Source organism: Leptinotarsa decemlineata, unplaced genomic scaffold, assembly GCF_025532065.1.
Source record: "Leptinotarsa decemlineata unplaced genomic scaffold, Ldec_3_MD MMD2_tig00026336_RagTag_RagTag, whole genome shotgun sequence".
Taxonomy (NCBI): Eukaryota; Metazoa; Arthropoda; class Insecta; order Coleoptera; family Chrysomelidae; genus Leptinotarsa; species Leptinotarsa decemlineata.
Genome location: NW_027412692.1, coordinates 5,794,748 through 5,819,846, shown reverse-complemented (window position 1 = coordinate 5,819,846; position 25,099 = coordinate 5,794,748). Strand labels below are relative to the sequence as shown.

General features: G+C 35.4%; 1 protein-coding gene across 1 annotated transcript in view; it reads left to right on the top strand.

Moving 5' to 3' along the window:
- The first annotated feature begins 228 nt into the window (after nt 1–228).
- Nucleotides 229–25,099, top strand: part of LOC111517781 (homeobox protein unc-42) — a 56,987-nt gene continuing 32,116 nt past the window's right edge. Inside the window, exons 1-3 of the mRNA XM_023174057.2 lie at nt 229–420; nt 5,664–6,385; nt 18,088–18,359. Coding sequence (XP_023029825.1) covers nt 6,121–6,385; nt 18,088–18,359 — 537 coding nt within the window. The 5' untranslated portion in view covers nt 229–420; nt 5,664–6,120. The remainder of the gene's footprint in view (nt 421–5,663; nt 6,386–18,087; nt 18,360–25,099) is intronic.

Here is a 25,099-nt window from a genome sequence, read left to right as displayed (position 1 = left end):
GCTCAACCAATGACACAGCATCAGCTCGCACGAGTAGTTCACCATTGGCGCCCGGAATTTGTACATAGAGGCTTTATCGTACCGCTCTAACGGACGTAAGTCATGGGTTTTTGAAACTTAGCTCGCGTGGGTGAGAGAGAGATGGAGGATTCAGAGTAGAATATCTCTGCAACAGTACAGGGCTATCACAATTTAATGTCGTTATAGTCACTTGGTGTTTGGCTTAGACGTAAGCTAGTCATATTTAGATTCAAGTTAACTATACTCCAAAATTTAATTGAATCAGTCACAGATATTAACAATATCAGTTCGAGTCAATTGTTCCGGATAGAGTTGAACACAGGTGGCTGGCGAGTGTGAATATGGCCATTTTGGGGATTTTTGGGTTACCTGTTTTGTGATTCTTGGATTCAGTTGGAGGTATGTAGTATTTACTTGAACGGTATATTGTTACCAGTAAGAGTCAACGTCGAATGCCTTGTTTTTCCACCTCTTTGTTATTTTTACAACCCGCGTCATTAGAAACTTGTCAACCTGAGAACACGGACACAACGGAAGTATGATCTATTCTTTGAAAAACATGTTTATGGAGGAGCCAATGTTTCTAACTGGTTTTTTTTGGTTCATAACTCCCCACGATCTGAGAAATAAATAAAGCTAAGTCAATAGAGAATCTACTGAGGCGTTATAAAAGCCAAAATGAAAAGTTCATCCCAGAAAGTTACTGCAGACAAAAGAGTCAGTCAGTCAGTAACTTGTCGTATTCATTAATTTTGCTTACAAATTGAATAAACAATGGAAAATTAAAACGTTTATACTTCGCTTCCCTTATACTTTTTAGAAAAATATCCTTTTCCGTTCTGAAAACCCAATTAAGTCACTCGTGAAGAACGTCTCAGAAGCAAACAGGTATATAACTTTTGACAAACATCAAAAAAATGTCCAGATGTCCCGCTCAACAGTCTACATGAACTCATACTTTCGGGGTGAAGATTTCATTTCAACCATTGTGCGATAAAATTCGTCAGAACATTCAAAAACCCAGAAGGATCACCTGATCTTAAGCCAATAGACTTCCTTTTATGGCATATGCGAAGTTGGTATATAAAATTTAAATGAATACAGCTGAAAAAGAATAACGCTCACGATTAGGATATTATGATTTTGAACGTCAACTACTTCAAAATTCGTGTTCTTCTTTCTTTTTCCCAAGTTCCCAAGATTTAGCAAATTTAAGCAATCTGATGATGGTTTTATTATTTTAATGTTAATTTTTGTATTACATTTGAAAGCAGTGAAAATTTCACATGACTGAAGAAAATGCATTTCAAAAAATGTAGCATAAGCCCCAACTTTCTATTAAAAAAATTTGGATCTGCAACACTCGCTACAAGGTTTCAAATTTATGGCTGAAATTTCACGAAATGTAAAATGATTTTCAAATCTTGATTTGACTTGTTTCATCGGTTAAAATGTGTAAAATAATTTTTGAAATTTTGCCAAACAAATAACTTGAGTGTATAATAATTTGATGAAATGTTAAGACCGTGGGACGAGGAATTTTATCCCATTATAAACGAAAGCATTCGCTTCAAAACTTTGCAAAAAAAGGAAATAATTACATAAGCTCAAAAAACTTGGGATTCATGTGAAGTAGCTCAAAATTATTAAATTTTGAAAACTATGATTATCTGACAAAAATATGCAAAAATATGTTCATTTCAATTCGCTTAACAGATCTAGTGAAATCAATCGCTGCCTTGCACGGTTTCATCTTTTTTATGCATTGAGAAAAATAGTGAAAAATTTTAATTTAAAAAAATTAACATTCATCTGAGAAATTGTTTAGGTCGAGTGGTATTCTGAAATATTCTCAAGCGAACACATCGATATATGATTCAAATTAAATCCATTTTAATAATGATAGATATGAATTTCACGACTAACCGTTTTATCGCTACTTGAAAGAAACAGTTTATCGCTGTTAAACTCTGTTTTCGCGTCAATTTTTTCATTATTTCATAGCTTTGAACGAAATTATCACTCATATATGACTTATCTATATCCCTAACATACAAATGGGAATATATGATTCATTCAGTAATTCCAAAATTGAATTCACTTCATACACAAATACAAAAGGGTACACTTCTATCTATTTCAGATTTTTTCCCCAAATTAGTTGAGGGATTATTACATGTTTTATGTATATAGATGACTCTTTTCTTGACAGTAAAAAGAAATCCATCTCGCCTATCAAATGGTTTCAAAGTTAATTGAATCATACCACATATTTATTATGAACCGTCTTTTTGAAGAAACTCTTCATCTCTAAAAATTCAATCCAATTATTATCATTCATATAATAATTTCATTAAAATTACCTAATTTTTTGCAAATCTTATATACCAAATCACGTCTGAGCATGGTCAAGATGTTTTTATTTCTGTGTAAAATATGTAATGAAGTATAAGAATCGGCAGTAGCATAAATATTAATGCATTTTGTTTGTTTTTGATCAGCAAGTTTTATTTACATCAATACTGGTGTTAGAAAAAATTGAACTTTACAATTATCTGGAATTAAAGAAGTAATTTAAAATTTGTGGAAGATAACGGTTTCTCTATAATTAAATAAAATTAGGTATTACACAGTTTTTACCGCATTATTTAAAGCGGAAATAATCAGTGATTACTTCATCAATACATATTTCATTTCATTCACATTTGATATGCTTGATCTAGTCTTCAGCGATCTACACTTTCTTTCAATTTAGAAGACTACGAACGACAGCCTCAAAAGTCGAAACTTATGCGAGCTATGGATTAACGAGGCCTAAGGCTTTAATGTACGAGTCCTAGCAACTTAAAATGAATTTTTTACGTGTCAGATACATGACTATAACAAAGGAAGAGCACCTCTAAGAAATTTCATCGTCTCAGAAATTATTTGAAATTTGTTATTATTATATTTAATGAATCATTGAAAACAACTGGAATATTGGCAAAGAAAAGTTTTGACTTTTTACCTCTTCATATTTACATGAAAAATGTGGAATTCTTTCAAAGATATCTATAGAGCAGTTTTATCCCTAAATACATTGAAAATATTCATTCTTCTAGAAACCTAATGTAATTTTTAATTCCGATTCACAATTACAAAGATTATATAAATAGGACTCAGTATTTATTTTTTCCATGTACTTTTTTTATTGTTATTTCGCATATTTGTAATTCAGTCAATAGTAATCAATTTCAAAAATAATTTTATATTAGTTCCAACGAAATCAAATATACATATAACATTAAAAATTGAACAATACCTATCACTAATGAAAGAATAAAATAATTCATTAAAACCAAAAAAAATATCAATTTCAATTAAAATTTAAACGAGAAATTCCGTAAGATTCCAGACGCTGAACTCTACGTAACTCTACGCAACCTTATTTAGATAGGAAAATATCGCTTTTCCTGTAGAACAGCAAATAAGGAACTCGCGTTCCCTGGGGTTTCAATACGTCTTCATTTTGCACGGTCTTGACCGAAGAATCGTCGTACCTAATCCAGCAATTGTAGCCGACGTGGAAGGCATCGGTCACGTAGTGTCCAATGTTGGCATTTTTGCCTTCATGGTAAACGACGGCGAATAGCTTGTATTGTCTCTCTGTTGGAGACTGTGCTTCCGACGATATCAAAGTCGAATCAAACTTCAAGTCGAATTCAAATCAAAAGCCTTGATAATCTTCGTGCAACGGTAGTTAATGTATTTGAAAAACTTCAGATGCAAAATAAGGATAACGGGTTATCAAAATGGTTAAGGCTTTCGCGGCCGAGGTTTTCAGCGTCACTATTTTCCGCTGGCGCGAGTGGAAGCTGAGGAAGTTAGCCACTCGTGCCAGCGAAACGTCAGGAAGAAATTTCAAAAATCCACGGAAAATAGTGACACTGAGTAATCAATGTCATACTCATATATGCATACTCATATACTAGAATCAAGCATTTCCTTCAATTGGGTGTTTATGTCTGTTGGAAATAAATCTATCTAAGAAGCAATCAATTGGTCCAACATTCTCGTTCAACTGGAAAAGAAAGTTTTACAATAAAAGAGAAGGTGAAACAGATATTGACTGAAATTGTCTATTACTAGATTTTTATTCGCTTGTTTTATATGTTCAAATTTATCTTAATAATGTTTATATACTAGAATGTTCGATTTGAGATTGATACAAATTGTTACTTATCTATTTATCTGTTCATCAAACCAGGTTCCCATGTGTGTAGATCGCTTAAGGACTAACGAGGTCATGTTTCAACGTGTGATTCCTATATTAAGATACACCTTCTCTAAGCAACTTACTATCAAAATTATTTTTCATCGTGAATAGGATAATTCTTTTTCGATGCTAAACAAGAAATTTTTGATACTTTTAATATTTTTGATAACAATTAAGAAGGTATTTCAATGTCTTTTTCAATTTACATACCAAATTTGAGGTATCAAAATCTTACTACTTCCGAATTTTGCTTCAAATGTCTTGCAATGAATGACCACCTTAAATATGACAATCGATTCGATGAGTAGAATGGGAACATGTGGCGTAAAAGTTTCAGTCTTCTCCTGATGATGCTATGTTAGGCTAGGTCCAAAGTGAGTGGGTCTATTCGACTCTTCACCGCAACCCGCAAGGGTTTATAATGGCTCATACCTATTCACACTCGACCAAATGAACCCAGCTTCTTAACAAAGCGAAATAGTTTGTGAGGTGAGTGGTCTTTGAGGTTAGATGGTAAGAGTGCGGCCCTGCCGAACTCTAAAAACCTGATTCGGTCCCCAGCGAGGCAGGCACAAAGTATATGCTCTGCTGTTTCATCGGTTTCATGAGGTTTCATGTTTCATGAGGTAGTCGGATAGTCGAAGTGCAAGGTGCTTGATACCCGCGACAACCTTCCAGTATGAGGGTTTTTGCACATCAGCTACACCTGACGATGCCTTAGATTCAACAGTGCAGGGCTCTCTCGCCTCTGGTTTTGGTGAATTATCACTCGAGCGCAAACATTTGCTAACCTGCTCATGGGGGGTTTGTTCCTCTACCTGAGACAGATTCTGCGTACGGTGCTCAAGAATTTGGTACAAGGTGGTTTCATAAGGTACCCCGCTCTTGAGGAAACGACTCAGTCGTTTCGTGGCTGCACCACCAAACCTTTTTTTAGGTTCAGTTATTGGATCAGGAGTTAGAGAGTTGAGAAGCTCTCGCTCCTGATCTAAATTTACAGGGAGGTCAGTTGGAGTCGTTAGCTCGACATCCAACTCCTCTGTAGACTCAGCGTCAGGAAGACTTTTTAAGTTCACTCTTTCCATAAAAGTCCCACGAGTAGCTAGGTAAAGAAGGTCAATCACGGCAGAGCTCCGCATTACCGTGACAAGGCGATGCTACGACGAGAGGGCACCCGGACAGCCAACCCTCCCCTGATGATGCTAACTTGATTAGCGAAACGAACGTCGATGGCCGCTAAAAATCCGCAAAAACCTATGTCCAACATTTATTTTCATTTGACCGCACTAAGCTTCTTTGCAATAATATTCCTGTAGTGTCATGAGTTTCGAAATTACAAACTGTACCTGTTTGAAAAACACCAATTTTTTAATTATTTTCCTTTCAGATTCATCTAAACAAGGCGTCTAGAAAAGTGCTGAAGTGTTGTGACATTTCGTGACTTTTAATGATGAAAACTCGGGTGGAACCTTCGACATAAAATTGACAAGATAAAACTCTAAAGACTCACAAACTATATTAAAAAACTGTGCCAAGAATCAGCTCCATCATAATCAAAAGTGTAAAGTCCCTATTTAATCATAAAACTCGACTAAACCTGCTAAAAGACAAACGAAGTCAATAACAAAACGGTACATCCTCACATGACCCCATCATTAACGACAGTCTAAGCCAGCTTCAAGTTGGATTTCAAGGGAGTTTCCTCCTGCCTGGGGGCTCTGGGAGCGTCCCCTGCCCCCTCGATTCCCACGTCCAGCGACGACCTCTCACACCAACAGTTCAACATCTTTCCCGCCATCTTCAGCAGGCAATTGAATTTCAACGCCTGTCCTCAGAGCAAGGCCATGATGGATGAATTGAGGCCAAATCTGGTCGGCGTGGGGAACCTCCTCGGTGTAGGGGGACTGCTGGACGAGCATCACAATCACTTGACTAGTGCCAGTAACAATGTAGATAAGTCGGGGAGTACCAGGAAATGCAATAGTACCAGCGGGTCGTCTGCGGAGGATTTCAGTGCTATATATGGAGGGTTGCCTCATTCACACGAACACCATCACACGCCGGCTCACACGCCTCCGTCGGCGGGAAGGTCTATAAGTGATCACAACGGTGAGTCATTCTTTATTTTTATTTTATTTTTTAAGTCAATAATTTCATGACAACGATTACAAGATAGATGATCGATATTCTTGGTTCATCAAAAGCAATTAATTTCGAAAATTGGGTATTGACAAATTGAACGAAACTCTAGTATAGATGGTTGTCAAGAAAGCAGTCACATTCATAATGTAAAATTTGTCTTTGTATCATCGTGTTACTGTAATGCACTTTTCGAAATGATATTTCAAGGCATAACTCTTGGTGAAAAAACTCTTCAAAAAATCCAAATGAAAGTTTCTGTTTTAAAAGCCATTGCAAAACTTTCAGTCCTCCAAATCGAGGGTATAGTCCAAGTTATTTCCAAACAGGAATTGGAGAAGTAATACCTCATTGTAAAGGGCTTTCAATTTCCTAATTCAATAAAAACTTTTAGTATTTCTGTTTCCGCAAGATTCAGATAAGTGTTTAAATATTATTTGATGACCTTCGACGGGTTTTATTTTCAGAAGACTAGTTTTTGACAATGAAAAGTATTTGGTTTTCTATTTCTTCATATAGATGTGTAGATCATGCATAGAAGTTACTTTCAGACAACTCATAGAATCATTGAGTTATATAAAAATAACTTTCTTCCATTCAATTTGCCCTTCTAACATTCGTTCTGGAATTGAATCAGATATCATAAATAGGAACGCTACAGAACATAATATATGAAAGAGTTACGATATAAACTTTCACTTACATGGAACACTGTCATCCTCAATAGCGGACTTTGAAGTTTAGGAATAAGATATTTGTTTTATTGGCACATCAGCACCGACTTGAATGACATTACAAGATGAAATATTGAATTCATTCATAACATTAAGACTTAATTTCATGGATTAATGACAGGCATACGCTTATTTGGTTTAATTCCAGACAAAAGAAAGGTTTCCTTTAACTTCTACATCCTCATACAGAAAATGTGGAAAACTTTCGAAGGGAGGAGAAAAGTAATTAATTTCAAAATAAAGTAATCACAAAGATGTGTAGATCATGAGTAGATCATGCATAGAAGGTACTTTCATATACAAACTGGAAGAAAAAGCCCTGCCGAAACCTTTTAAGTGTATTAATTATGTGGTACTCAATTCCAAAAAAAATATAAATGATTAAACTTCATTTCGAAAATGATAAATATCAAAATTGAGTAGCCAAACTATTCAACCAACGGCATACTGGTAGACATATTATTGGCGAATTGGTGGCAAAATTTCGTAAAACTGGATCTGTTGAAAATAAAAAAGTTCAGTACAACTGGTACTAAACATAGCCTTAATCGCCTCAATTGTCATTACAGAGCCAATACCAACTTCACCGTTATTCACGTGGTACAAACCGGTGAGTTGTACTACGTGAATAACAATAATCCTGCATGCATTGAAGAGGAAATGGTGTTGCAACGAAACAGTGCTACTCAAATTTACTCATACAATGTGCCTAATCATTCAAATGATATATTTCGAGGTCGCTGGATAGAATGAAGCGGTACAATTCAGTGGCCTCTTCGGTCTCCAAACTCAAGTCCTCCTTATTTGTTTTTGGGGACACATGTATACCTGAGTCATTGGAAGGTCAGGAGGACGAATCTTAATTATATGTTGCAAAGCGACGTAGCAAGTGCTCCAAAATTTACGTTAACGGACAAGTTTTCCAGCATCTACTTGATCGATACAGTATGTTTGGTATGCTATTGGCATTTGAAAGCTGAAAGCCGATTCTAGAAAGCGAAGCAGTAATGGATGGGAAATCAAAATCCCCATTAAGTGGGGTTTACTCGACCCCCATTCCTTTTGATAAATGTGTTGCTATAGTTTTAGGTTAAAATGTTTCGCTGGCAGTTGTGCCTTGCAGCAGTTCGCCAAGTGAACAATTACAACTTAAAATATAAGTAGTTGAAGCATTCAGTGTTTGCAAGTTACTATGATCAAATGAATTTGGATCCAAGGAACATACATTAATGTAGTATAAGAACGAAGACAGTTTTTACTGCCAAATATAAACAGGGAAAATCGTGATCGTTCTTCAAAAGGGGGCACACATAGGTGGAATTGGAAGTTCAACCCTTTTTATGTTCAGAGATTCTCGTTTCGAAATTTCTTGAAGTCCGTCCCACATACACTTTTGGGCAAGATGCGTATGTTAGTTTGTAGACATCTGATCTGTAATCCTTGTCTAGCTGTGACATATAAAGAACAACAAGTCACCGGTAGACAAAGATAACAGACCGTGTATTTATTTATCATAAAAAAATCATAAACAATAATATATGTCACTGCTTCGTTGAGTTGGATACAGCCCTTCGAAGGAGTCTCATGAGGATCAACTTGGACGTGCCTTACTCATGCTAAAATTGAGCAAAATGTTGTTTGATCATTGTTTGGAGTCTGAGTTTTTGACAAGTGGCAATCCGTAGGATAGTGACTGCCATTAGCAGTCATCACTACTATTCCCAACTAGCAATTTCGTATTTTATAATAGTTGCGGAAACGTTTCGGAGAAACAAATTATAAAACTACATTTCTCCCAGAAATGGTTTCAATGTGTTTATAAAACTGCTATAAATAGGAAATTGGCACCGTTTTATAAAACATTATAGTTATTATCAATATTTTGTAAGTCCTTTTACAAACACTACAAAACAGTTCTATAAACATTTTGGCAGTTACCTACTATAAAATTTGTCTAACACTCTTGAAAAGTAGTTTTGTAAAGACTTCCCTTACTGCACTTTTGCAACATATTTAAGCGATACCCATAAAAAAAATCAGAAGACAGTTTTATAAGAGCTTTTTAGTAGTTCCAAGTAGGCGTTATAAAATATAATACAGCCGAAAACGATAACAATAAAATAAAAAAAGTGTTAAAAATGTTTACTTGAATTGATATGTCACCAACTGAAAACTAAGAAATTGAAAGGTTGAAGCCATTTTAAAATTTCACTTTTGCACTCATGAAACTTTCAAAGACATTATTTGTGTTTCGAATATTGATATTTTTACTTCAAATGAAATTTTATTGACAAATATATAGCCTATTATTAGCAAAATTCAAGCGCGCCACTCATTTATAAATGTTTTCGGTAAAATTATTAATTATACAAAAATTCACTATGTCGACGTATTCATTTTCTAGTCACAAACTTAACTTTGTTTATTCTAAACAATATAAGGTTATAATATTTATGTACTTTTCAGCTGTAAATATCACTATATGTGCGGTATTTCATATTTTCAACTCATCTAATTTCAGTATCCCGAATCGCTATAATTTAAAATGGCGTCGTTCTATAAAATTAATTGGTATCAGTAGCAAACATTTCAACGTATTTTAGCTACTATGTTACCCCTATAAAACTGTTAAGAAACACTTAGTTCTGGGAGTGATGGTATTGCGGCAGAGTCGGACTACTTTTAAAGCTGTAGGTTTCTACAAAAGTGCTTGTATGAATAAAGGATTTCTCACATACAGTTTGGATAAATATTATCTGTCGGGATGTTTTGGCTAAAAAGTATCTTTCATCGATTATAAAGGCTAAACGACGGATTTTAACCATTATAATAACCTTCTCCTGTTTTTCGCAAAAAAAATTGAAGCACTAGGTTAGGTGGGATAGTTTTAAGTGTTTTTTTTAGTATTACAATATACAGCGCAACTAAAAGCTTCCAGAAAGTTTTTTTCAAGAAACACGAAGTCATTTCTTCGTTTATTTGAAGCACCTCGAACTGAATCTAAAACTATTATATATCCCCCAATAAATGTTCAAAATGGCCGCCATTGAGTTATTATTTATTTTTATTTATATATTCGGGATACAGAAAAATCCACTACCGTATCCACACAATGGAATTATTATCAAATTGAAAGTATAACATATATTTATATATACACATATATATGTATATCATAGTGTCTACAATTAAGGATGAATTAAAAATATTGAATTTACTTATGGGGTACCTATACTCAATAAAAATCAAATATTGAGAAGTTGCTGAAGAACTAATTTCCACCACGATATCGATGGTGTCCCACTTGAATAACTAAACAAAAATATTCTTACTAAACATAACTAAATTTTGAAGAATTTTTCAAAGCTGTGATTAAGAATCGATGTCAGCTGGTTGTTCTTTTAATGTTGCATTTTATTCTTGGTGGCAGCAAATATATATTAGCAAAAGCAATTTGATTTTATAACAGTTATATTAGTGTTTTTGAATTGTAGTTAATATACCATACTATAAAATAGTTGGGAAATTTTCATTGAAGTGACAATATGGTAATGAAAATAAAATAGTATCTGAAAGCTATCCAATAAAATAATTTCATTAAAGCTACAGGAAACAGTTATAAAATAAGCTTGAAATAGTTTTATAAATATCATAAAAATCTCGCAGAAAAGTGTTATAAAACTGCTACATAACAATTTACTTCTATAGGAAAATAAGTTTTATTAGTCAGTTGCAAAAACGTTTCTGTGATAATTTCCTGACTATTTTATAATGGTTTTTTGATTTTATTTCATAAACGTTTCTATGACAAATTTATGAAACACTTTTATTGTGTTCACCGATCATCTAATATAATAAATTAACATTTTGGAAGTAATTATAAAATACTAATAAAATAAAACTGTTGCAACACCATGGAATAATAAAACAACTTTGCTGGTTGGGCTGCTGTTTATGAAGTGTTGATGTCATCTTCTATTTCAATGTCTTGAATTTTAGCAATATCTGTTGTTGTAGTTTGAAGATATTGATCAGTATTATTTTCTTAAGAGAATTTCGGGTTTGAGACCAGAAAAACGTAAATACTCCATATTGGCTTCCCTAAAAATGAGGAGGAATTCATCAACTAACTTTCTTGTTTCTTGGAAGTCACAGCGAAGTCGGATAACCTCAAAATCTCCAACACGCGCACAGAATATCATGAATAAATCGAGAGATGATTATTCACGCACAAACAGGTACCTGCCGAAAATTTGCCTCCCGGAGCCTAATCGCCCAAATCCTCTTTATCCATTCACGATGTGTACATATGTCCTTTCAAACGACCGCTCGGGGTGTCCTAATGAAGTGTCAACTTACCCCGAATCCGCCCTGTACAGCATATGCACACACAAAAGACTCGCAGCTCTTGTTCTCTGGTTTACACTCAATTTGACATATTGTGCCCTCATCTAGCGACATGTGCGAGTGAATGCGTGTGGGGAAGTACTTGGCTTTGATTGTAACTACTATCTGGCTCTCTGTAATTATCGGCTAATTTAGATGCCATCTACGATATGTACGCATATATGTCGATGACGATCGGAGGGGATGTATTGATACACGGAAGAGAACTACAAAGATATACATCTAGGAGCAGGTTACTTATTTATAAAAGGGCAGAAGGGCCACATATTTTTGATATTTGTTTTTTGTGAATCCCGACTTCAAGTGTTGGATTAGGCTTGAGAGATTATTTTATTACAATTTCTAAATATGTTCAAAAGATATTAATTGAAATTTACCTGAAGCGGGGTCACAAGCATGGACTATCAAAGGGAATGCGTATGCTTTCTCGTTGTTAGGAATCCTTGGATCAGGTCAAGGAATATAATATTCAATATCCTTGGTATAACGTAATTAAATGATAAATTTGGGTATGTAATAATTAATTGAGTAAATAAAACCTTGTGTTCTGAATACCCCTGTTCATACGTATGGAAAGGAGTATTCCTTCTCGAGGTTGTAGCCCGAGATAATGAAATAATTATAATATTCGCAAAATATCTGATTTGTAATCTTTTCGTAGACGAGGCGAAAAGTAAGTAAAAGTAGATGAGTTTTTTTGAGATATATGACGGAATCGGCCGATACTTGATGAAAATCCAGTTTTACAAGAACGCAACACGTGAGAAATTGATCTTTTTTAGCCTTTCTCAGTTATTCTGGAGTTGATTTCATCGTACAGAATTTGTATATAATTTCAACCATTCAAATTACTGTCGATAAAACATACCGTTTAGTGATTTTTGTGGGTTTCTGCTTTCGTGGTTCCCAAATCAAATAATAATTTTGGATCAGATCATCAGCAGCAGAGTGCTATTGTGGTCCACAGAAGAGGTACGATCCTGCTTATTTCTCAAATCAATGTTAGAAAATTAAACGAATTGAACCCACACAGACCTCTCGCCAACCCACTAACATCTTTTCAAGCACTTCGATAACTTTCTCACCAATAGAACCTTCGCCAATCAGGACCAGGCAAAAATGGCATTCATCGATTTATTTGAATCTCGAGTACCCAATTTTTATGCTGAAGGAATTTATCAATTTGTTGGCAAAGGTCCACTGATTCAACTGGCGCTTATTCTAATCAAAATGAATAAGTATTTACTGAGATACTACCTCTTGAAGTATCATCCTGCACCAAATTGAATTGAATCTTAAGTGTTAGTATTTGATGTTTTCAATTCGTGATGACGGTTATAAAATAATACTGATGCGATTTTTCGTTTCATGACCAAGTGGAGTTCTGGCAGTACCTATTCTCGGAATCAACGAAATCCACTCGAATGCTTTTCTCAATTGAATCCCAGCCAAATTATTCTAGTTCAAATCGACATTTTGAAGAGGTATTCATTTTTGGGAAAGGAAGATTTTGGCTTTCTTCTAAGGAAGAAAGCAATCAATCTCAAAATATCAACTCTACATGATGATTTGTAGATCGTAGAGAAGTGCAACTTTCAGACATAAACTGGAAGAAAAGCCCTCCCAAAAATTATTCTCTCCCAAAAATACACTGTGTCCGTAAAGTATGGAACAAATTAATTTTTAGCTAAACAGGTCATTTTAAGAAATAATCCTGAAACACGTCGATTTTTGATGTTAATTTACCGTATTTTAAAATAATAATCTAATATACAGGGTGAATTACGTTCGAGTAATGACGTCACCGTCATTTTTTTTAAATGGAACACCCCCATTTTGTCTCAATTTTCGGATTACTCTAGCTGAGCTGATTCCAAAAATGTATCACATGTTGATTCCAATTGGTACAGGGTAGACAAAAATACAGTAGTTGTGTGTGTGCTGATAAAGTAACGCGTAACATTCTTTATTAGGTAAATTAACAATATTATCAAAAATACTTAATGTCTAGCGGACAGAATATGCTGGAATACATGACTTTATATTAAATGTTCAAACTGCAGCCCTTGCTGTATTTGACAGTAACACAAATGTGTACAAATTCTTGTTGAACCTTGTGTATGGTTTCTTGCGTAATATTGTTTATTTCTGTTCGAATTTTCACTTGTACATCTTCAATATTTGCTGGTTTCGTTTTATAAATAACATTCTTCAGATGGCCCCACAGAAAATAATCCAACGGATTTAAATCTGGTGACCTCGCTGGCCATTCAGTGGGTCCACGTCTACCAATCCACCTGTTCGGAAAAATTTCATCTATGTACCTTCTAACATCTACAGCATAATGTGGAGGTGCACCATCCTGTTGAAACCATAAACTTTCATCAAAACCTCCAGGATTACGTCTGCTGGGAAATAAATTACGTAAAGTAGGTACGAGATACCCCCTTAAAAAATAAAGGTACTTTGCCCCGTTTAAATTACCTTCGATAAAGTAGGGTCCAATGATTCGATTTCGTACAATTCCAGCCCATACATTTACCTTTTGAGGGTATTGTGTATGATGCACACGCATCCAGTGGGGAGTTTTCTTTTGCCCAGTATCTACAATTCTGACGGTTAACCTCACCATTTGACGTGAAAGTGGACTCATCAGAAAAAATAATGTTTTGTATCAAGAGAGGGTCTCGGTGACATTTATCTATCATTTCTTCGCAAAATTGGAGTCGTCTATCGGGATCATCTTCGTTTAATTCTTGCACAAGTTTGATTTTATAAGGATGCCATTTTTCAAGCTTCAATAGTTTGTGTACCGTCGTTTTGCCAACACCGATTTCGCTACTAACTTTACGAACAGAAGTGTGCGCATCTTCTTCAAAACTCAGTAAAACATCTAATGCTGTATCAGCATTTGTAGGGGGACGACCTGATTTGCGTACATTTGCAACCGTACCAGTTTCTCGAAATTTCGATTCCAGCTTACTGACTGTTGAACGCGTTATAGGTCTTTCTGGATATTTATCATTAAACAAATAGCACACTTCCATCTGAATTCGCGATCTGTCTCCATACCCAATGATCATAAGTATTTCAATTCTTTGTTTTACACTTAACTCCATTTCTACTTCCAATTAAATCTAAGCAATCATTCGAATATTCACGAATACCAAAAATATTGTAGTACTAAACTGTCACTGAACATCAATAAATTACTAAACAAATAATGATATTTCACAAAAAACTAGACGACTATGTTTTTTATAAATGTAGATAAGAAATTATTTCTTTCATATTCTGTCTGCTAGACCACAAGTACCAAACATGTTTGGAAACAGCTCATTTTTATTACTCTAAACATGTAGCAAACTACGGGGTGTTACATTTAAACCAATTGCCGCTAGACAATAAGTATTTTTGATAATATTGTTAATTTACCTAATAAAGAATGTTACACGTTACTTTATCAGCACACACACAACTACTGTATTTTTGTCCACCCTGTACCAATTGGAATCAACATGTGATACATTTTTGGAATCAGCTCAGCTAGAGTAATCCGAAAATTGAGACAAAATGGGGGTGTTCCATTTAAAAAAAATGACGGTGACGTCATTATTCGAACGTAATTCACCCTGTATATTAGATTATTATTTTAAAATACGGTAAATTAACATCAAAAATCGACGTGTTTCAAGATTATTTCTAAAAATGACCTGTTTAGCTAAAAATGAATTTGTTCCATACTTTACGGACACAGTGTATATCCCTTTTAATTCAAACATTTTTAATATCCTCTACTTTTTTACATTGGTCTATTCCACGGCATTCTTATACATTTTTCGAAGTATCTTACCAAACATTTGTTAGACTACAACAGAGATGAACTACATTGTCTAACAGACCCACTCACAAGTCAATGTCATCTGAATAAGCTTATGTAAAGACTTGTTCGGAAAATGATGAAACAGCAGAGCACTTACTTCGTTCGTGCCCCGCTGCGGACCGAATAATTATTTGGCAGAGTTTTCACTCTTGCCATCTGACCTGAAAGATTGCAAACCACGCTTTCGCAAGAAGCTAAGTTCATTTGTTCTAGTTTGAATAGATATGATCCACAATAAACATCTTCAGATTGCAAAGACCCAATCATTCTGTACCTAACCTCACTTCAAAACTGGGTTATCTCCATTTTCACAAATACTTGCCCATTCTAACGTTCTTCCAAGTGATAACACTTACGGTGTTCGATACAGAATTTGAAAACCTTTTGAAATGGCACTAGAAATGAATTGGCCATTAAAATAAAGTAACCAACCAACTGTACAACATCAAATAATCCCTATTTTCACAAGTGAAATACTGTCTATTATAAAACAAATCGAAATGAAACGCCCAGGGCGTCCACGGAGAGAGTCATGCAAATGTCCGTTCCGAAAAAGATGCCGTCGCCGGGTTATAGACATTATGGAAGGATTGGCGTCGCGGTGACGTAGGCCGTCGTCCTGACATTCGGCGAGAGCGTCTCGTAATAAGATTGTGTGAGATTCTTTGTGGCGTGCGCCGGTGTCAGTAATTGTAATTAGGTTCCAACTAACTGCATTAATAAACAGTAATGAATTCAATAAGGTTTGCTTGCCAACCTCGTTTACGGCCGCCGTTTGTCGCCGCACCAGACACCTGTGTGATGTACACATGTCCGTATAATTGGTTACGACTGAGATTACGGAAAAATGTTCAGCTTCGATCCTTAACAAGCTCATGGCGTCCATCATTTGCTAGTTCATGCTCATGCCAGCTCATGAAGTCGTTTATCGCTACCTCATGACTTCATTTGCTAGTTCATTATGTCTTCTGCTAGTTCATGACGTCAATTATTGCTAGCTCATGACGTGAATTACTAATTCATGATGTCCTGTACTGGCTCATGATTTCGATCAATTGCTAGTTCATGCTCATGTCAGCTCATGCAGTCGTTTATTTCTAGATCATGACTTCATTTGCTAGTTCATTATGTCTTTTGCTAGTTCATGACGTAAATTAATGCTAGCTCATAACGTGAATTGCTAGTTCATGATGTCCTGTGCTAGCTCATGATGTCGATCATTTGCTAGTTCATGTTCATGCCTGCTCATGAAGTCGTTTATTGCTAGGTCATGATATCATTTGCTAGTCTATTATGTCTTTTGCTAGCTCATGACGTCGATTATATTGTTATCTCATGACGTGAATTGCTGGTTCATGATGAGCTCATGACGTCATTTGCTAGCTCAATATGTATTCTGCTAGTTCATTATTGCTAGTTCATACTCATAAAGTCGTTTATTGTTACCTCATGACTTCATTTGCTACTTCATTATGTCTTTTGCTAGTTCATGACGTCGATTATAGCTAGCTCATGACATGAATTGCTAATTCATGATATCTTTTGCTAGCTCATGACGTCGATCATTTGCTCATGCTAGCTCATGAAGTCGTTTATTGCTAGCTCATTACGTCATCTGTCTCTTGCTAGTTCATGACGTGAACTGCTAGTTCATGATGTCATCTGCTAGCTCATGACGTCGATCATTTGTTAGTTCATGCTCATGCTAGCTCATGACATCTTTTGCTAGATCAATATGTCTTTCGCTAGTTTATGACGTCAATTAATGCTAGCTCATGACGTAATTTTCTAGCTGATGATGTTCTCTGCTAGCTCATGACATCGATCGTTTGCTAGCTCATGACCGAGTCATTTTGAACGAAAACAAGTGTTATTTCGTGAACGAACACACTTAGTCTTTCAGAAATATTGCAGTTTTGAACTACCAACATGACAGGAATCGCACGTTCTAACAGTACGACCTTGTTAATATTTTTGAGGGCAGCCGGTTGCGGTGAACTATATAATACATTTCAACCTATTTTGAACCCATTTCAGTTAGCCAAAAATTGTTTCAAATAGGTGCTCATGAAAGGCTTTGTCGCATTTCGAGTAAAGTTGATATTAATTCAAGTATCAGTTTATTGTGAGATTTTTCACTGTTGTAAACTAACCAGTGGAAATCTCACAATATAGTACTAGAAAACGAATATTTCGAAATACAATCTCGAAATATTCGTCTCTCCCAACTATCCACACCACTAGTACGTATGTATATCTCTCGATACAAAGCCCCCGTGGGGCTTTGTTAACGAGATAAACCTGTTACTAGTTAAAAGTGTTTCATATATGCAGCGGAGCCTCGTTGAAATGAACCCAGTACCAGGCACATAGCTGTTTGGATCGGATATTTCCTGCATTGATGAGAGGTAATACCTCGACACCGATCTTCAAGTGATCCACTCGAATAATTTCAGCATGGTCCTGCTCCTGTACGAACGAGGAACATCAGCGAGACTAACTTATGTGAGATATCTTGCAAAAATGTCAATATAAGTCAATATCCAGCGTAGTATCAGCCGGGGAAGTAGTTGTTTTCAGGCAGGCATTTACCAGAGCCTACGGTGTGGTTTGTTGGGAACGTTCTCAACTATTGTTTTCATTTGCAGACGGAGCCTTCAAGAAATTAAAACCAGAGCCCCAGACAACTTCAACAGGCACCTCTCTAGGAACCGTATCTCCATCGGGGGGTCCTCAGCACGCCGGTCACACACCTACCACTGCCTCCTGTCCCACACCCGCCCGCCGAAGGCACCGCACCACATTCACGCAAGAACAACTCGCCGAACTGGAGGCGGCCTTCGCCAAAAGTCACTACCCCGATATCTACTGCAGGGAGGAATTGGCGAGGAGTACGAAATTAAATGAAGCCAGGATACAGGTGAGCAACATTAGTCCAATATGTTTTGTATTATTTCACTAACTCGATAAGCAAAATAATCGAGAGAGCTATGTACAATAGACTGATACCTTACCTTGACAAACAAAATAATTAAGGACTCACAAAACGGGTTTATACTGGGAAATCTACTGAGACAGCTATTGGCACATTTGTTGAGTACATCTATAAATATCTCGATAGAAAAAAACTTGTAGGTGCCCTTTTTTTCAATCTCACGAGAGCTTTTGATTGCCTAGACCTAGATCATACTGAAACCAAACTGTACTCACTAGTAATTCATGGAAATATTCTGAAGTAGCTCATGTCATTTTTGAGGCACAGAAAAATGATTGTGAAACTCAATGGAACACGATCTGAATTGCATAACAACAATCTAGGAGTACCACAAGGATCGATAGAGGGTCCATTGATTTTCCTTATGTTCATCAATGATTTGCCAGAGTATATGAATGCCGATAAAAAATTATATTATGGTCCCGAAAATGAGTATACGTAATGCGACATTGATTACATCAGAATTTAGGCACGTTCTTCGACTCCAATCTATCCTTCAGAAATTGTATCGATCATATCAGCAAGAAAGTAAATAGTGGGTATTATGCCATTCTGTAGATGAAGAACATCTTCAATAATGCAGTATCATCTCAAAGATTGTTGATATCACAAAAGAGAATAATACGCCTGATTTTCGGAATTAAACGTACATATTCTTGCAAACCCTACTCTATTAAAAACAATATCCTCACTATGCCATGTGATCATGAAATAATTATTGGCAATTAAATTACAACTCTCTAACCTCCCGACAAGTGGTGGTAATCACAACTATAGCACAGGATACAGTACTCGCTTGCAGATACCACAACATAGAACAACCCTGTTCGAAAATGCCCCTTTCTTTACAGGGGTTCAACTATACAATAAGCTGCCTGAGGATATTGCGAGTGAGAGGAATTACAGAATATTCAAAAACAAATTTAGAAACCTTCTAATCAGTAAATGTTACTATAAAGTAGATGCAGTTTTTATTGAGTGACTATGGTGTCTGAATGCATTTTAAATGTATTATAAATATGTATTTTATACTCTTAGGTATATGACCGGTGATAATTATCAAAATATTGCTTTATAATTTTTAATATTATTCAAGATTTTATATATATACGTGTGCTGTCTTCTCTTTTTTCACTGTTCCAATATCATTTGAATTGTGATCTGACTGGAATAAAATTATTATTATTATTATTATTATGGGTTTTTTCAGCTTTTTGCTGGACTGATCATCAAAAACTGGAAATTTCATGTCAATATTTCGAAAGTTTCGTCCGTTTTAATGAGTATTTTTCTAAAAGTAATATCTCAGTGAAATTTAATCGAAATAAGCGCCATTTGAGTCAGTGCACTATTGCCAACGTAACACAAGTCGATTAATTCCGTCAGTATAATAATTATGTGCTCGGGATTCCATGAAGTTGATGAAGGCCAATGCATATCATATCATCAAAACCAATATGGGAACTAACACACAGTTCTTCCGTCATCCCACCCACTGTTTAAGATGGGTAACTCTCCACCAGGGTTCTCAAATACTCGTCTTAGAGTACCGTTACGTTTTCCCCGTGGATTTACCAATAATTGACTACACTGAACAATAATCAAACTCAACTTTATTTCACTATTGATACAACAAAACACTTTAACTAAAACTTAAACTATTATTCAAATGTCTATACCTTATAAGATCGCTTTGCAACACACTGTCCGTGAAACTCGACTATATCGATATGCCCGTAGGTAGCGTTTATATGCGGCAAACGAAGTATCCCGAAACCGGTGGAGAATTCCTCAGAATTCCATCGAAACCGGTAGAAAATTCGACGGAATTCCATGGAAACGGCGCAAACATCAAACAACTGCGAAACACCGGCTAGGCTGCCTTGGCCACGTCACAGTTGTTTTACGATGGCCAGCGGCGGCGCGTTATCTTTTTTTTTTGGAATTGATTCACAACAGTACTGTAGGTCGACCACTTTGGGGCTCAACTTCGAGGCTAAAATCCCCGAAACAAATTTTCGCAAACCAACATGGAACAGCGCGTTCATTAACACTATCATTGCCAATACTTGGTTCACTATTCAGGCTGTTTCAGCAGCGCTTATAGTATCAAGCTGAAAAGATGCAACAATGAAAATTTGGAAAAGGTGCATCTAGGTATAGAGTACAAAATTCTCTATCGATCAGTATGTAACACGACAAAACATATTACATTAAAACGGACAAACCATTTGAGACAACCTAGTAGCTCATACTGAAGATTATTCTCAGCGAGGATACTGAAAGATTAACGTTTATGATACCTTGGATTACATAATTGAAATTTTCATAACGACCTATTTTCATTTAAACACGCTTTCATTAGCTTCACCTGGATGTATGTATGTTTGTTTGTTTGTTTTTTGTTTGTTTGTTTGTAACCCTCCTTTTCATTTCATATTTATTACCGTTTGAATGCTCGGGATCTGTAATCAACAGAATTATCGACATTATTGATTGATCTATTCGCGGGCAGATGGCGCTGTGCGTAACCTCCTTGATATAATTAGAACTCACTTTACATGTATGTTTTTATTTGAAAAAAGTATTTTTTTTATTAACACGCGCGCCTGCTGTCTTATTTGTAACCCTCTTTTGCGCGCCTGCTGGCTTCCTTGGGCTTGCTAGCTGATTTTCAGGCTCCCTCATCGGAATCGGAAAATAATGCTTCATTCGTTATTGTTTTAAGCTTATTTGAAAAAATATATTTTTAACTTTTTAGTTCGATGTTCTTTAAAAGCATGTTTTTCAGTTTTTTCAAACTATATTTATTGAAAATGCTTTTTACAGGTGGAAGAATTTTTTAAATCGATTTAAACACTAAAAACAAACATGAAAAACCAGCTTTTTCCTCTTTTGAATGATTCTTCATCCTATAAAAAAGTGTATGATAGGAAAACTAAGAACATAACAAAAGAATGTGTTTATTTTCCCCATAACGTTTACTTACAGCAGAAGTTATACAAAATAGATATTCTTTGAAAAAAAACTTATTGAACCCATTCGGATTTTTTTTAATGACCATTCGTTCAAAAAACTCAATCTAGGTTTATTCAGGATCGATAATATAAAAAAATTGAGCCAAGGTTTCCTTCAAAACTGAAATGTGAATTTTATTAAATAACATAAGGATTCCTTAAAATATAATAACTATAACGGGAAACGAAAATTCTCAAACAATGAAATCGCAGTATCTTAATCAAATCACTTTTCAACAGTGATAAAACATGATCATATTGGTCATATTGACGAATTGAGTAAAAAATTATCTAGAACTGGTTTTTTATTGCGTCAGTTGAGAAATATAACTAGTTTCGATACACTGAAAATAACATATTTCTCTCTCTTCCATTCTATCATTAGCTAAGGTCTTATATTCTGGGCCAACTCAAATGGGGCTGTAAAAATTTTTAAATTGCAGAAAAAAGCTCTCAGAATAATTACTAATTCTGGTTATAGGGATCATTGTCTACCTCTGTTTTTGAAATTGAGAATAATGCCGTTACTCACATTATTTTTGTACGACGTTCTCATAGAAATTCATAAAAAAACAACTTCATTAATCAAGCAATCAGACCTTCATGACTATGATACCGGACAAACCGCTATCGTTTGAGTAAATCACGAAAGAACACACTGAATTTCAACCTCTACAACTTTCTTCCCGATAGTTTCAAAATCCTCAGTATGTTTTTGCTTCTATTCTGTCGAAGAATACGTGAATCATTTTAAATGTTTATAATGTCAACAAAGTACTCAATTTTGTTCTTAAATTTTTGTATTTGTGTTTCTCTTTTGTTTTTATAATATTTTGATTGTCAACAAATTACTTTCATGCTATTTTTTTGACTTGCTACAAACATTTTATTATGTAACGTGGTGAAATAAATTATCTTATCTTATCCTAATCATTTTGAAATCTTCTCCTAGGTAAAATACCGCTAAGTATTCATGCGACCAAATATACGGTTCCATTCCAAGAATCAAGGAAAAACATTTTTCGGATAAATCACCCACCGTTGAAAAAAAATTTATGCAAAACAAGCACTTTTCCCAACCACCAGAAATGTAATACTTTTCTAGACGAGCGTTTCAACAACCAAGATGACGTCTTCGGGAGATGAATAAATAGAATGTTGAATAAATGAATAGGCTAATAAATTGAAATACATATTTCATTTGGCAGTAATAATAGTAACAATTTACTCGTAAGTTAAGCAAAATATTTAAAATATATAAATATAAAAAATTATAAATATAATAATTGATTTCATTTAAATTATAATCAACTCTAGATGTTGGGACACATAATGTATCAAAAGAGTTGAACGTCATTTCAATAAAAAATAAAAAACCGACCGCATACACGAAACGGAAAATATTCAATGATAGTAACGAAGTAACAGGAAAAAGTCCATTGCCAACGACAAAGGGTCTGCTAATGCGTGAGTCACGATGTAGCCGCCGCATCGTGCAGGGTCCGTCCGACACATCTCCAGGAGGTAAAACGAAGGGGTCCTTCACTCACACGAGTGTGACAGTTGTGTCTCGAGGGCCCCCTAGTCGTACGGGCCTAATTCAATCAGAGATCTAACCAAGTCGGTCTCTGTGTCGAACTTGGGTTGCTTTTGCTCTCTACTTTCGTGTTCTCTTCTTCTTCTTCTTGGAAATATAGATGACCCTCCGCGAGACGAGTGGAAACCCTTCTGGAAAACTATCACAGACCTAATTGAATAGGGGGAGGTCAGAGAAAATAGCATGTCGGATAGCTTCTATCCAGCAAATAATGCGAAAAATTGGAAAGACACGTCTATGTAACATTTTATTCCACTCTTTGGCTTGTTTGGTATTTGATTCAAATGAACAAAACTGACAGTCTTTTGATGGGAAAATACATTCGACAACAACAAAAAAATTCTTCTGGTATGTGATGAACTGGCCGATACTTGACTCACGTTGGATTTGAATCGCTGAAGATTAAATTCATTTGGAGAAACGTTCTCAAGAAGTTTATTCCACATAAACGCAGTTCTTCAAATGAAAGAGTTCTTAAACAGTGTTCGAGGTGTACTAGTTGAACTTCAAAACGATGAGCAGCCACAACCGGTCATTGTATAATTGAATGTGCCAAATCACTTGTACACCTACCGTGGAAGTATCTTTAAAAGAGAGACAAATCTCCAACCTTTCTTCGATGTTCCAGATAATCAAGGTTGCAAGGCATGTTCGCGTCTTCAGTTAGGAGGATGGCTCTTTCCTGGATGAAATCCAGCAGCTTCAGGGTATGCTTGGGGGCGGAGCTCCATACATGAGAACAATACTCCAAAGAAGGTCTGATCTGCGTTTTATAAAGCATCAAAAGTTGCTGAGATGTGTACAGTTTTCTGGTTCGGAACACTGTTTCAAGCTTTTGAGAAGCGGCCTTTACAATTCCAGCGACATGATTGTGCCAAGACATATTGGTATCCATTTTAAACCCAAACAAACTTATGGATCTGACATTGTATATCCGATTCGGCGAAATTTATCTTCTTGAAGAAAACCAATGCCTGGGTTTTTGTGGAATTGAATTGAACCTGGTTACTTTCACCCAACACGGATTAAAGTATTACTTCAATATGAGATTTTCACTAAAAAAACTGCTGCACATGTTTCACTGAACAATAGCTTCTACAGACATGTTTATTCTGAGCGAATTTTTACCTAATTAGTGCTTTATATAATATATCAATTTTACCGACTCATTGAATTGGCATGGAACTAATTACCAATTGACACATCAGAAAACAGATTTGAAATAGGGGTAGAATTCAATTCTATTTGGTCATTCAGAACATTTTCAGAAGTCTCAAATATAATAACTTCCAAGCATTTCAAGGATTTCAAGTAATATGTCTGATAGTTTTTAAAATACTAATACTATCAACATGAAGGAACTACTTTTCGGTGAGTAATTCAATTAGGAACTCATTATTTCTTTTAGAATTAAAACGATAATTATCGTATAAATTTTGTGGGGGTACGAGAAAAAGTTGATCCTGTTACCCAACCAACCTTCCTTCAACTCTTGTCTTCTAAATGTCAAATCACTTGACAAAGCTACTGTGCTAGCGAAACATGTTGTGAACGATTTATCTTTTGCCTTAATAAAGGCCTTAGTTTCAGCAAGCAGTAATCTTTTCATTCGAGCGAAATTTCTTACCAGTGAGCATTTTTTTGAGGTCTGCGAACAACAGTCAGTAGTCGCTGAGAGCCAAATCTGGCGAAAACCGTGGATGCGGAAGCAATTGGAAGTTCAATTCATTAGTTTTGCCATTGTTTTGTTTGACTTGTGACACTGTGCGTTGCCTTGATGAAAAAAATTTATTCTTTGCCATATGCGGTCGTTTCTTTGCATTTTGTGCCTTCAAACGCTCCAAGAACGCTATATAATATTCACTGTTTATGGTATTTCCTTACTCAAAATAGTCGATGAAATTACCGAAGCCATAACCTTTCCGGAGTGAAGTGATGGATCCATGTTTCATCTATTGTTACATATCAACGCAAAAATTCCGTTTTGTTATGTTTTAACATCAAAACGCTGCTCAGAATCATCAGAAACAACATTGTTGTTTTTAGTCAAT